At 49.1% G+C, this 15,159-nt stretch overlaps 1 protein-coding gene across 1 annotated transcript; it reads right to left on the bottom strand.

Moving 5' to 3' along the window:
* Positions 1 to 261: 261 nt before the first annotated feature.
* Positions 262 to 8,038, bottom strand: LOC125917566 (tumor necrosis factor receptor superfamily member 8-like; the record flags this gene model as incomplete). Its single annotated transcript, XM_049623736.1, has 4 exons — positions 6,940 to 8,038; positions 3,200 to 3,293; positions 2,674 to 2,837; positions 262 to 453 (listed from the first exon to the last, which is right to left on the bottom strand). Coding segments are annotated over exons 1-4 (586 nt in total), but the record flags the coding sequence as incomplete, so codon positions are not given.
* Positions 8,039 to 15,159: the final 7,121 nt, after the last annotated feature.

The following is a 15,159-nucleotide window of genomic DNA, read 5'->3' as shown; positions in this document are numbered from 1 at the left end:
CTGATCTCAGGGTCATGAGTTTGAGCCCCACATTGGGCAGAGATTACTTAAAAAAAGAAACATAAGCTCTTCTCCTAGGAGTCTTGTGAAGATTGAACTCAATGAACGTGAGTCCCTCCCTGGAGGAAACAGGTTAACTAAGTATCTCTAAAAACGGATGCAAACCATCATGGAGGATACCAACTCACAAATCCAGAGGGGTAAACTGAGGCACCAAGGGGCCAACCTAGAGTCCAGGCAGCAAATCTTGATGCTCCCTACCTTCCCTGCCACCCCCCGCCCGCCACGGACCCCGTCCTGAGAAGTAGCCCCTGGAGAGGAGAACGCGGCCCTTACCTCGAGCACAGCTCACACAGGCCGTGCAGCGGCCGTCCCTGTCCAGGTAGTAGTCGGGCTCACACTGCTTCCTGCAGTCAGGTGACCCCTGGGGACACGGCGGCTGCGGGGTCAGCCCTGGGGAAAGAAGCAGACAAGCTCCAGGCCAGGCCGCCAAGGCAGAGGCCCCATTCACCACCACCTCTTCACCCAGTCGCCACCACCAGCTCCAAGGCAGACTCCTCACGTGTCAGATCAATCTGCAGAGGGAGTCCTGAAGCCCAGAGAGGGAAGGAATGTGTCTACAGCCACACAGGAAAAGAGCACTGACTCCCTCTGAACTGCCCCTCTGCTTCCAGGCCCTTCCCTCTGCGGTCCGTCATGGCCACTACGCCAGAGCCCTCTCCCCAGCCCCACCATGTCACCACCCTCCTCAAAACCCTGGGGCCACTTCCCTCTGAGATCAGCCACGAGGCAAGGATGCCGACTACCACAGCTTCCGCTCAGTGTGGCCCTGGGGTCCCAGGCGAGGCAGTAAGGCAAGGCAAGGAGAGAAAAGAAGTGAGGCCAGGAGAGGAAGACACCAGGCTGTCAGGGACAGATGACATCATTAGGTGCACAGATTCCACAAAAGAATCGGCAGATACGTTATTAGGACTCACAGTGAGGTTAGCAAGGTAACTGGATATAATGTTATTACACCAAACTCAGCTGAGTGTCTATACATTTGGGTTGAACCCTATGAGATTGCTATTGTGACAGGTTAGGCTGTCACATACTGACTACTCACACGGTTCAAAACAATACTAAAAATGAAGACTTACAACCCGCAATACTGAAAAATACAATACCACTGTCATCATCATCAGAAACATCAAATACCTAGAAATCTAACACAAAGATGTAAATCGTTCTACATGGAAACGAATAAAACATCATTGGGAGAGAGAAGTTCGAGCTCACCTAACTAAAATTAAATACATAAAAATAAAGACGACTGATCTTGATTTTCAGTACGAATACAGACCGTGAAAGCGGGGCCTCATAAATATAAATAAATAAATAAATAAATAAATAAATAAATACATAAAAATAAAGACGGTCTGAACAAACATACGGCTTTCCCGTGTACTTGATGCTATAAAAATACGGATTCTCTCTAACCTGATCCACAGATTCAGTGCAATCCCGATCAAAATCCCAACGGGACGTTTTGTGGAATTTGAAAGGCTGATTCTAAAGTCGATGCAGAGATGCAAATTACCAAGAAGAGCCAGGGCAGGGCTGGAGAACAGAGATGGGGAAGTTGTTCCACCATATACCGAAAATCTCCTGGAGTCGAGACCGCATGGCATCCACACAGACCAGACAAAAAGACAACGAACGGAAAGGAATATAAAGTCCGGATCATAGCCAGGCACCTATGGACCTTAGATTTACCCCAACGATGGCAGGCAAATCAGCGGGGAAAGGACAATTTGTTCGATAAAAGGCGTTGGTTCAACTGCATATCCATGCGGCCTCTTGCAACATGACCGCTGCCTCCGCCACAAACAAAAGGTAGGCAGACAGCGGATCTAAACGTGAAAGGCAAAACAGTAATGATCCTAGAAAGTAATGCAGGAGTCTTTGAGACTTCAGTGAACATAAGGCAGGACGGAAAGAGAAAAGATGGACCCACGTGATGACTTCAAAATTAAGAACACCTCTTCAGCGGGGCACCTGGGTGGCTCTGTTGGTTGAGCAGAGACCATTGGTTTTGGCTCAGGTCCTGATCTCATGGTTCTTGGGATGGAGCCCCACATCGGGATCTATACTGACAGCATAGAGCCTGCTTGGGATTGTCTGTCTCCCACTCTCTATGCCCCTCCCCCGTGCTCTCTCTCAAAATAAATTAATGCACTTAAAAAAATTTTTCAGTTAAAACTGACCCCAGAGACATGAAAACAAAGACTTGTTTATCACTGTTAATTGTAGCCAAAAGTGGAAACAACCCAAATCCAAACACTAATGGATATACACGGTGTATACACCCATACAACAGAAGGCTGGTCAGCGATAAACAGGAGGGAACTGAGGACCCCAATTCGTCACCACGGGAACCAGGAGGGCGTCATATCCACACCTGCTCCTTTGCCAGGACCTCGGTGTCTGGCACATAGCAGGCACCAAGCTGTCGAATGAATGACTTCTTCCTTTATCCCCTCTGGCCCTCGAAGCCTAAAGCCCCAAGGGACCTAGAGACCCTCTTCTCCCTGGACCAGGAGAGACCCACCTGCCCGGAATGCCACACACAGGTCGCCTGCCAGTGAGACGCCGTTGCCCTGGGAAACAACCCAAAGCTTCTCGAGAAATTACCTGGATCTGGACTGGGCTTCCTCACAGAGGAGGGAGAGCCGGGGGCCCCCGTCGTTTTGGAGTCATCTTCGGGGGTGATGGCAGTGCCCCCTCCAAGGAGCGTGGTCCTGGCACTGGAGCTCACTGAGGAGGTCACCAGGGGCCCGGCCTGGGCGCTGGTGTCGCTGAGAAAGAAGCCGGAAAGGGCACTGCCAACCCTCCTGGTGACGCAGGGAGGTCTGTGCTCAGGGGTAACCGCTTCCACAGCAAAGGGGTTCCCAGCCCCTCAGCCCACAGCCTCTGGCAGCCCCACCGTCCGCTCCTGGGAGCCATGGCTGCGCTGTCTAGACCTTCTCTCGTGCGCTCGGGCAACACTGGGCACACGGTGGGAGTCAAGCGACTGTGGGGTTGACGGAGAGGCACCCTGGAGTCCTGATACCCTGGGCCAAACCCCACCCACACCACAGCCCAGCTGTGCTCTGGGCATCCTGGGGGCTGGGACAGCCCCATGCCACATTCAGCTGGAAGGGAGAGGGCCGGGAGTCACCTGGTGGGCGCCTGGCAGTCTTCTGGGCCCGTGCCGAGGTCAGGGCTGGTCACCGGGGAAGGCCGCTCACACACAGTATCCATCTGTGCTGTGCCTGCAGGGGATCACAAGGTGGACAGATGTGCTACCGAGGAGCTTGGAGGCTCTAGGAACAGATTCTTTCCCACCACAACCCACAGTTCAGAATGAGGTGCTTGGAAAACGCAGCGGCCATCTGGTGTTTGTGCCTGCCCAGCACCCCTTCCCCCTCGGGCTAAGGCATCCCGATTCTCCCCGGAACACTCTCCCCAGTCTCAGTATCCGTGCACGGGGCTGAGGCCGACTCACCACCCCACCCTCCCAGGAGTAAACCCAGACGACTTTGGACCAATCAATCCCTTTGATTCCTCTGACCCTGAGGAGCTGGTTCAGCGGTAGGCACGTGACCCAAGCCACCCCCATGAGGTACAATATCATGGTTTCAATTATGGCTGTTGAAACTGCAGGAAGGAGAAACCGTCTTTCTACTGGGTTTGGGTAGGAAGCAAGCTTGGATCTGGGGGAGCAGAGGTGACAAATAGGTAAAGACAGGGCTCCTGGATCCAGCCATGCCTGATACTACCCAGAGCCAGCCCCAGACTTTGCAGTTACATCAGCCAAAAAATTTGAGATTTTGTTACGTGCAACCCAAAGACTCCTGAAGAATCCTGGGTGCAAACACGGTAAAGAGGAAAAACGCGTAGCACTTTCCATCAGGTGGATCTGAGTTTGCCTGCCACCTCTAACATGTCCTCACTGTGCCCATCACACTGCGTGATACAGAGTAAACGCCCCAGGAAACAGCGTGTCCTTTTCCCCTTCTAGACCTCTGTCCCATTGCTTAGACACAGTCCCACGTGTGCGATTATGATCTGAAGGCTTCAGTGGAGGGGGGGCCTGAACAATGCTCACGTGTCTCGTATTTCCGAGTGCGCTGGCGTGACAAGGCCTGGGTGTGACATTCAAAGTCTAGCCCAGACATTCCCTGCTCTGTGGTCTTGAACGGTTTACCTGCCATCCCTGGACCTCAATTTCCCCCGTTCTAAAGTGGGGATACTTCCGTCTACTTTCTGGAGTTTTGAAAATTTCAGGAGGGAACACCTATGTAAGCTGCCCCATGCGGCTTAGCTACCGGCTGACGCTAAAGCAGAAACTACTGTCCATCTCGCAGCTGGAGAGTTGCCCTGTGGGAGCGTCCACGTGGGAGCCCAGAAGTCAGCCAGCAGCGCTGTCCCATAGAAATATGATGTGAATCACGCTGTCGTTTTAAATTTCCAAGTAACCCCTTTTTAAAACGTAAAAAGAAAGATACATTTTTACAAAAGTAAAAAGAAACACGTGAAGTTAATTTAATGTATGTGACCCAATATATCTAAACTACAGAGGTAGACAAGCAACATAACGATAATTAATGAGATGTTTTACATTTTCGTACGCCTGCAACTGGCCACCTTTTAAACGCTCCGTGGAGGCATGTGGCCAATGGTACCGCTAGGGGCAGCAGGGGTCTAGGGGCAGCAAAGGGGGGGCTCGGGCGCCACCATGCGGCAGCTGCAGGAACACCACCAAAACAGGGCCTCCTTTCTGGAGCGGGTCCACGGGCCCTGGCTCGAACAGAACTCTAAACCGATGCTAGCAGAGATGCAATTGTTTCAGAGCTGGAAGGTCCCCCAGGGCCGTCTAGTGGCAACTTTACATTTCCCAGATGGGACACTGAAGCCCAGGGTGGGGTGGGAACATGCGCCACGGCTGCAGGCGAACAATACCCCGGGGACCTGATGCCCAGCCCAGAGCACTTTCCACTCCACCCCCCGGCCCTGTTGGCAGGTGGCGCGCTGCCGCAAGCCCCTCAGCACAGCATTTGTGTGACCCGGGGAGAACTGGGCCAGATTTGAGCCCCACCCACCCGCAGCACTGAGCTGTCCGGGGCCCCCACGTCCTCCTGCATAGATCTCTGCAGAGAAGATTCTGTGCCTGGCCTTGATCAGGCAATGGGGAGATGACCTCGGCCCTCACGCATCTACGGCCCAGGGAGGGAGGCCAGCGTTGATCGAACCAAGACAGACACCGGTGTTCACATCCGTGTTGGAAAAGGACCACGTGTGATGAGAGATCACAATGGAGATGTGACCTGTCACAAGTCATGGCACTTCCTCTTGAGGAAGTGAGGCGAGGACAGAGAGGCCAGGCTGAGCAGGACGTGACCGAGTGAGCAGGAGGAGAGGATGTGCTGAGGGGACACCACGCACAAACGCCTGGTAGCAGTGAGAAGCACCGCACATCCACGGAGCCGAAGGTGAGCAGACCAGTGGGGCCAAGAAAGGAGGGGGCCGGCGGGAGTGTGACCTGGAGGAGGGAGGCGGACACGGCGCAGGGTCGCGTGCAGGGTCACGTCCTGGAGACTGCTCGTGCGAAGCTGGCCTGGGTGCCCTTTGCCCTAGTCCTCCCGATAAGGACAGCTAAACGCCCGGGCACATGTATAAAGCATGCATATATGTGCTTTATACATATAAAAATATGCATGAGACAAAGAAGGCTCTGAACAGTGGAGAGGAGAGGGTAGCCCTTGGAACCCTAGGAAGGACACGGTGGCAAGTCCACTGGGGTTTCTCTTTGTTCATAGATCCCAGACATGGAGCCCGATAAACCAGCAGCCCAGAAATGCCAACGGGAGCAGAATTAAAGAAATCCCTCCAAACACCCGTTCTCTTTTGCCAAAGGACCATGTCATTATCGCTGTAGAAACGAGAAAATACTGAAGTGTTTTTATGGCAGGTGTGTGGGGGTGAGAGAGACAGGCAGAGAGAAATCACATTTGGTTAAGCAGGGTGGCTCTGCCTGTCAGCCATGGACAAGGAACGACAGGAGGAAATGGGGGTGGGAACGGGAGACAGAATTGGGGAGCAAATCTGTTGGACTGGGGGTAGGCTGGCTGTGGGGGTGAGGGAAGGATGGGCTGTCGGGGGAGAGGGTGGTAAGGCCTGGGCTTTGGAAAAGGACCAGTTGAGGACAAGGAGCATCATGGGCTCAGTGTTGGGCACTTTTCTCCCGAATGGGTGTAGCTCTCTGATTCCACCCTGCAGCCTCCCAGCCTGGGTGGCTGTGGCACCACTAGTGGGCCATGGTCCAGAGCCCACCCACTCTCCAACCTCCCTCTGAAACGTGCCCTCAGTACCACCTGCACCGGATCTGTGGCCCTTACCTCTTTTCTGGCCTCTTTTCCTACCTCTTTTCTGGCCTCCTTGTACTGTCACAAAATCAGAGGCTCAGAGAGGGTCAAGCATTTGCCTGAACTCACACAGCAAGTTGGAAGAGAAATCCGAGTTCCTCGGCTCCTCTAACTCCCAATGCCTTGACTGTGAGTTGGGAAAAACAGCCCCCATACCCTGGGAAAGTCCCGGGACAGAAGACTTGAGTTTTGCTCTTATTTTTCAGGCATCAGAGAACTTCTGCCCCGAGTCTCCACTAACCCAACACTCCTCCAGCCGGGCCTGTGTCTCAGGCCACCAGGGTCTCTCCGAGCCTGGGACCCGAAGTGCAGGGAAGAGGCCGGGGGGCTCTGAGTAAATGGTACACCCACAGCCTCTCGAAAGGAGACGTGTCAGTCCAACAGGAAGGAGGAAGGAGAAGGTCAGAGGTCACTTGGAGATCTGGGACGGTGGTGGAGGCGGGGTACAGCTTGGCACAGGTCTCGGTGCCGGGCTGAGGGTGGGGATACTTACCCTGGACCTTGACAATCATCCCTTTCGGGCAGACGGTGTGGGGGATGCAGCGGGCACAGGAGTTGGTGGCTGATGTGGCACAGAACGTGCCAGCACGGCACTCACAGACGCGGGAGGAGTTCCCTGAGCATGGCATCTTCTCCACAAGATCGTCTAAGGGACACAGAGACGGGCATGGGAGACAGAGGGAGGACCGGGGAAGGGATCCGGGGACCCCTCAGGGACAGCCTGGCATGTGAGACAAGACATCATTCTGGCCTCCCCTCGGGCATGGAGCCCGCACACCCAGCCCTTCTTTCCAGAGGGTTCCTGCAACGAAGGCAAGAGGCCAGGTGGCGCCTATGAGGCAGCCTCCACTCCCCGCTCATATCCCCAGACGTCATCACCATCATATTAAAAACAAATTCATGACCCCATTAAAATGGGCAAAAAAGACACGGAGAAACCTTGAGTGCATATTGCTAAGTGAAAGAAGTCAATCTGAAAAGGCTACATGCTGTGTGATTCCAACTCCACGACGTTCAGGAAAAAACAAACTACAAAGACACTAAAAAGATCAGTGGTTGTCACGGTTAGGGAGGAGAGCCCTAAATCTAATGATCACAGCAGTATTGTTTATAACAGCCACAAAGTAGATTAACCCAAATGTCCATGAACCGATGAATGGATAAACAGAACGTGGTGTGTCCATACAAAGGAATATTATTCAGCTGTGAAAAGCAATGACCCAGGGGGTGTCTGCGTGGCTCAGTCAGTTAAGCATCAGACTCTTGATTTTGGCTCAGGTCAGGATCTCACAGGTTTGTGGGATTGGGCACTGAGTCAGCAAAGAGCCTGCTCTGGATTCTCTCTCCCTGTCTCTCTACCCCACCCCTGCTCTCTCTCTCTCTCTCTCTCTCAAATAAATAAATGAGCACTAAAATAAGAAAAGAAAAGAAGGAATGACTGGTACTACAACATAATGAACCTTGAAAACACTGCAAAGTCAAAGAAGCCAGTCATGAAAACCTACATATTGCATGATTCCATTTAGATGAAATGCCCAGAGTAGGCAAATCCATAGAGACACAACGTAGATGAGTCACTGTAAGGGCATGGAAGAAGGAGTGAATTGGGAGAGAAGGGGTTTCTTTTGGGGGAGGCGAAAATGCTCTGAAATCAGATAGTGGTGGTGGTGCCACATTGTGAATTAAAATAAATAAATAAATACTGTATTGCACACTTTAAAATGGTGAATTTTACCAACTCCTGGCTGGCTCAGTTGGCAGGTCATGTGACTATTTATCTCAGGGTCATGAGCTCAAGACCCATGTTTGGCGTAGAACTTATTTCAAAAACAAATAAATAAGCAAAGAGTGTAATTAAAATGAATTTAAAAGAAAATAATGGTGAATTTGATCTCAAGAGAAAAAAAAAATCACCAGTATAAGTAATTAACAAATGCACACATCCCTGGAAAGCAACACAGGGCATCCTTGGTCAACCAGCAATGAAGACTTCTAGAATATGGAAGGCAGATAGGATCGCATGGAAGAAGGAGACCAAAGCCCAGAATACACCCAAGAGGATTACTCTGGGAGCGGCTCTGGGCTGGGGTACTCCAGTCTCCAAGTGGGTGAGGGCAGGGGCAGGCCCCAGGGAAGCCGACGGGCAGTGCCCCACGGGGTCTCCCCACACTTCTCATCCACTGATGCCACAGACCCAGAAGCCAAGCATCTCCCCCAGGAGACTCTCAGGGGAGGTAACGGGACAGTGCCCTGGCTGGTCGTACCTGGGAAGAAGGGAGCCTGCAGACCCAGAAGATCAGCCGCTTAACAGAACCCCTCCCAGTGGTCATCAGACAGGATGTGCAGAACTAGAGGTCACCACCCATGAGAGAAAACCAGCACCAAGCAAAAAGACCTCCGAACTCAAAAAAACTCTTGAGAAAGCAGGTAATAGGAAACAAAAAACAAAGCAGCAACAACAGAAACAGAACGAGCTGTTAGAATCCGTACAATTAATATTCTCAGGAATCGGCAGCTATAAAACAGAATCCCCTGGAGCTCAAGGAAGGGCACAAAGGAAACGGAAGCCATGAAAAGAAACCCCCTGGGCACAATGTTGTGTTCACCAATTCCAGTGGGCTCACAGAAAGACTACATTTCCCAGCCTCCCTTGCAGTTTGGTTTGGGTCATATGATGGCATTCTGGCAATGGGACATGGACAGAAATGATAAGGGCTTCTCCCAGGCCTGGCCCCTAAAACCATCGCAGGAGGCTCTATCACCTCTCTCTTCCTTGCTGTGGTTGGACTGTTATAGCCCCTAACTCTCGCCTGCACCCCGGAAGCAGTACCGAGGAGACAATAAAATCCTGAGAGTTGTAGAAAATCTAAGAGAGAGGCAGGCCGGCTGAGGCCAAACAGGGGACGCCCCTGTTAAATTCATGTAAAAACGTGGGTGGCTTGGTTGATTTTGATCTCAGCTCAGGTCCTGCTCTCAGGATCATGAGCTCAAGCCCCGTACTGGGCTCTGCGCTTGGCGTAAAGCCTACTTAAAAAAAAGGTTTTAAACCCCAGAGTAGTAGCCAAACATAATTATCACAAGCCTGAACAAAGGTGGGAAAGGGGCTGGACTGGCTAACTTTCGGGCAGGCAGGCAGGCCCAGTGGAAATCGGTAGAGACCCCGGGAGTGGGTACACCTCTCTGCAGCCGCAGGAGCTCTGGTAATGACGATCTCACAGAAGGGAAGGCAGATCCCTGCTCCAGCAAGGACGACACCCATCTCTGGCTGCACTCGGCCTCCCACCCAGGTCCTCAGACTCCTAAAATCAGTTTCAAAAGTAACACTCAGGATTACCACAGGATCCAGCCGTTCCACTGCTAAGGATACCCAAAACAACTGAAGCCAGAGACCTGAACAGACATTTGTAGACTCAGGTACACAGCAGCCGTATTCACAATAGCTGACAGGCAGAAGCACCCCAAGTGTTCATCGGCACGAACGATAAACCAAACGGGGTGGATCCATCCAACGGAGTATCATTCAACCTTGAAAAGGAAGGAGCTTCGGACACATGATACAGTGCCTTGAAGACATTATGCTAAGTGAAATGAGGCCGTCACCAGGGATAAATATGTTACGATTCTACTCGTATGAACTTCCTGGAGTAGTCAAATTCACAGAGACAGAGAGTAGACTGGGAGCTGCCAAGGCTGGTGGGGGAGGGGGGATTAAGGAGCTAGTGTTTGATGGGAACCGAGTTTCAGTTGGGGCGAAAGAACAAGTGCTGGAGCTAGACATTGTTTTTGTTGCCCTAAAATGGGAATGCACTTAAAGCCACTAAACAGGATGCCAAATGCCAAAATGATACATTTTATATACGTACATTTCACTACAGTATTAAGTGCCACTAAATTTTATGTTATGTATATTTTACTACAGTCCCCAGTGAAGCTCTGAGCAGAAAGGACCAAGTAGAGCCCGGTGAGGTAGGTGGGGGGAATGTAAGGAGAAGTCACACTGTACCAGGACGGGGAAGACAGGAAAAGAAATAGAAAATCTAAAAGAAACAGAAATATATTTTGGAAAGACAGAGAACCCAGTCTAAAACAAACAGAAGCCATCCCAAGCATGCTCCCCACTATAAAGGAACTTAAGAACAACAGAAGTTTGGCAAAGGAAAAGCTCTAAGAAAAGCTGATCTTCAAAAAGGATGGGCTAAGAAGGAAGACTAGAGAGCTAAAGAAAGCAAACTGAGATGTACCGCACAAATATCCAATAAATAAATTAGCAGTGTCTTAGGAGCCCTGGCGACAGCTGGGAGGCAAGCAGCAGAAGACATGAGAAACAAAACAGAGTTCACAGCATGGAGAAAGGATCAAGAAAATATCTGTGAATGCAAGGTGAAGAGACAAAGATACTAATGCAATTAAATAAAACAGGGAAGAAAGGCAAACACAATCAAACGGAAGGATAACTAGAGTCCATAAAGTTGACATTGAGATATGTATTTAGCAGAAATAAAAATCCAGGGGCGCCTGGGTGCCTCACTCGGTTGAGAGTCCAACTCTTGATTTTGGCTCAGGTCATGAACTCACAGTTCATGGGTTCGAGCTCTGCACTGGGCTCTGCACTGGGGTAGAGCTTGCTTGGAATTCTCCCCTCCCTCACCCTCTGTCCCTCCCCCACTTGCTCTCTCTCTCTCTCTCTCTCAAAATAAATAAATTAATTTAAAAAAAAAAGAAATTAAATTCCAGGTCAATTTTCCTGAAATGAAGGAAGAACTAAACGTGCAGACAGAAAAAAGACATTCCAGGGGTGCCTGTCCGGCTCAGTCGATGGAGCATGCAACTCTTGATCTTGGGGCTACAGGTGCTGCGGGTTGGGTGTAGAGATTATTTAAATAAGTAAAAACTTAAAAAAAAAAAAAAAGACATTCCAGAATTATTTCCAAACAATTAATATCAAGGCACAGTCTGGTTCAAAGTTTTTTATCATTAAGGATAAAGAAAGAATTGTTCTTGCAGTCGCCTACAAAGGAGAAAGAAGGCAGATAGCAGACCCCTCCCCAGCAATATTCACCATGAGAAGACAATGCACCAATGTCTACAAAGTTCTGGAGAACACAGGGCCCAGGAATAACCATATATCTGCCCAGGTTGTCAGTGGAATATAAAGGCAAGAAACATTCTCAAACATAAAAGAATCCTCTGACGGATGTGCAAAGATGAGTCCTTACTGATAAATCCCAAGGTCAGTGAAATCTAACTAACCAATCAATAAATCAAAATGAGAAAGTCAGGAATGGAGAAGCTGTGGTCAATGTGCGCATAATGCACAGTGAATAAGTTTAAATAGCAAACTAATACTAACATGCCAAGGGACTGAGGGTTACAGAAAAAGAATATAAATGCCACAGGCAGTAACGATGTAAAAAAAATACGTAAGTAGTAAAAGTCAGGAAGAGGACAAGGAGGTGACAAGCTAATTACTTCATTTTTTGTGACAGGAAGCCAATCTACAACATCCCATCAAAAATCTGAAACAAACAGAACATAACTTTACCATAAGACATAGTTGTTCCTTAAATGATTCTTAACTGCTTCTTGATTTTTAACACCTCTTCTTAATGTTAGAGGTGTTGTTTTTTTTTTTTAATGTTTATTTATTTGGAGAGAGAGAGCATAAGCAGGGGAGGGGCAGAGAGAGAGGGAGAGAAAGAATCCCAAGCAGGCTCCATGCTGTCAGCGCAGAGGACGACGCAGGGCTCAATCTCACAGACAGAGAGATCATGACCTGAGCTGAAATCATGTTGGATGCTTAACCGACTGAGCCCCCCAGGGACCCTAGAGGGTTTTATTTACAAAGTGCTGTCTCTTGTGATCATTTTGTTTTACTTTCTTCTTCCTCTGATACATTTAAATAAAAGAAAATGTAATCAATCACTTGAATGTCGTAAACAGTATGATCCCAACTTCTTAAAAATCCCTATTCTCAGGATGCCTGGGTGACTCAGTGGGTTGGGCGTCTGACTTCTGCTCAGGTCATGATCTCACGGCTTGTGGGTTTGAGCCCCACCTCAGGCTCTGTGCTGACACTAAGCCTGGAGCCTGCTTTGGATTCTGTGTCTCACTCTCTGTCCCTCCCCCACTTGCGCTCTCTCAAAAAAAACATAAAATATTTTTAAAAAATTTTTAAATCCCTATTCTCCACGTGTGTCCAGTCTGGCTGGCTATGAATCTTCCCATTCTCCTTCTCTCCCTATATATACACAGAGAAGTGTCAGTCAGACATCCAATGATGGGGAATGGGCAGAGTTGGCCTTCTTTCTTACACTTCTGTATTGCTCGAATTTTTTATAATGAATGCCTATAACTTTCATTTCATACAACACTGTCATTAATTTTAAAAACTCAAAAGATACATCAGAGAAATGCTAACGCAAAGAAGAATGGCAATATTAATATCAAATGAAAATGGAATTAAGGCATTCTTCATAAGGATTAAAGAGGTGTACTTCACGCTGACAAAAGGTCCAACCCACCAAGAAAACACAATATTCATAAACACTGTACCTAATAACATAGCTTTGACATATAGAGAGAAAAAATAAATGGAACACAATGAACATCTGATGAAAAAAAGTATAGGCAAGATGGATTTTAACACATCCATCTCTGACATCAACCTTTGGGAAGGAGACAAATATAATTAAGAATAAAAAAAAAAGCATATTATCTAGGGGCATGCTTGGCTGGCTCGGCTGCAAGAGCATGAGACTCTTGATCTCGGGGGTCGTGAAGTTCAAGCCCCACGTTGGGTGTAGAGGTTACTGAAAAAAATAAACTCAAAAAAAATTTGTTGAAAAGAATGCATATTATTTGAAAAACACAATTAACAAGCTTGATCCAATAGGTATGTAGAAAATTTTGTACACAACAAACACATTTTTCTCCAAACACACTAAAAATAGGCTTTAAAAATATCCACATTTATTAGGGCACAAGAAATCTCAACAAATTTCCCAGCCCCACCTCACAAAAAACCCGCACAAAACAAAACAAACACCAGAGAGCACACAAACCACATTCACTCAGCATAATAAGAAATTAACAATGAAAGTGCTCATTGGAAGAATCTCCTGGAAGCACTTGTGGTCGCAGGCAAAGAACACAGCTCCTGGTGTCAGACCGCAGCTCAAACTTCAGATCTGCCACTTATGAGACTTCTGTAACTTTGCAAAGGCACTTAACCTCCCTAAGCCTACCTCACTGGAAAGCGGGGATGAGAAAAGAACCTTCGGGGTGCCTGGCTGGCTCAGTCTGTAGAGCGTGTGACCCCTGATCTCAGGGTCATGAGTTTGAGCCCCACATTGGGCAGAGATTACTTAAAAAAAGAAACATAAGCTCTTCTCCTAGGAGTCTTGTGAAGATTGAACTCAATGAACGTGAGTCCCTCCCTGGAGGAAACAGGTTAACTAAGTATCTCTAAAAACGGATGCAAACCATCATGGAGGATACCAACTCACAAATCCAGAGGGGTAAACTGAGGCACCAAGGGGCCAACCTAGAGTCCAGGCAGCAAATCTTGATGCTCCCTACCTTCCCTGCCACCCCCCGCCCGCCACGGACCCCGTCCTGAGAAGTAGCCCCTGGAGAGGAGAACGCGGCCCTTACCTCGAGCACAGCTCACACAGGCCGTGCAGCGGCCGTCCCTGTCCAGGTAGTAGTCGGGCTCACACTGCTTCCTGCAGTCAGGTGACCCCTGGGGACACGGCGGCTGCGGGGTCAGCCCTGGGGAAAGAAGCAGACAAGCTCCAGGCCAGGCCGCCAAGGCAGAGGCCCCATTCACCACCACCTCTTCACCCAGTCGCCACCACCAGCTCCAAGGCAGACTCCTCACGTGTCAGATCAATCTGCAGAGGGAGTCCTGAAGCCCAGAGAGGGAAGGAATGTGTCTACAGCCACACAGGAAAAGAGCACTGACTCCCTCTGAACTGCCCCTCTGCTTCCAGGCCCTTCCCTCTGCGGTCCGTCATGGCCACTACGCCAGAGCCCTCTCCCCAGCCCCACCATGTCACCACCCTCCTCAAAACCCTGGGGCCACTTCCCTCTGAGATCAGCCACGAGGCAAGGATGCCGACTACCACAGCTTCCGCTCAGTGTGGCCCTGGGGTCCCAGGCGAGGCAGTAAGGCAAGGCAAGGAGAGAAAAGAAGTGAGGCCAGGAGAGGAAGACACCAGGCTGTCAGGGACAGATGACATCATTAGGTGCACAGATTCCACAAAAGAATCGGCAGATACGTTATTAGGACTCACAGTGAGGTTAGCAAGGTAACTGGATATAATGTTATTACACCAAACTCAGCTGAGTGTCTATACATTTGGGTTGAACCCTATGAGATTGCTATTGTGACAGGTTAGGCTGTCACATACTGACTACTCACACGGTTCAAAACAATACTAAAAATGAAGACTTACAACCCGCAATACTGAAAAATACAATACCACTGTCATCATCATCAGAAACATCAAATACCTAGAAATCTAACACAAAGATGTAAATCGTTCTACATGGAAACGAATAAAACATCATTGGGAGAGAGAAGTTCGAGCTCACCTAACTAAAATTAAATACATAAAAATAAAGACGACTGATCTTGATTTTCAGTACGAATACAGACCGTGAAAGCGGGGCCTCATAAATATAAATAAATAAATAAATAAATAAATAAATA

The sequence above is a fragment of the Panthera uncia genome, unplaced genomic scaffold, assembly GCF_023721935.1.
Source record: "Panthera uncia isolate 11264 unplaced genomic scaffold, Puncia_PCG_1.0 HiC_scaffold_2015, whole genome shotgun sequence".
NCBI lineage: Eukaryota > Metazoa > Chordata > Mammalia > Carnivora > Felidae > Panthera > Panthera uncia.
Note: the sequence above shows the minus strand (reverse complement) of the source record. Positions and strands in the feature narration are given on the sequence as shown.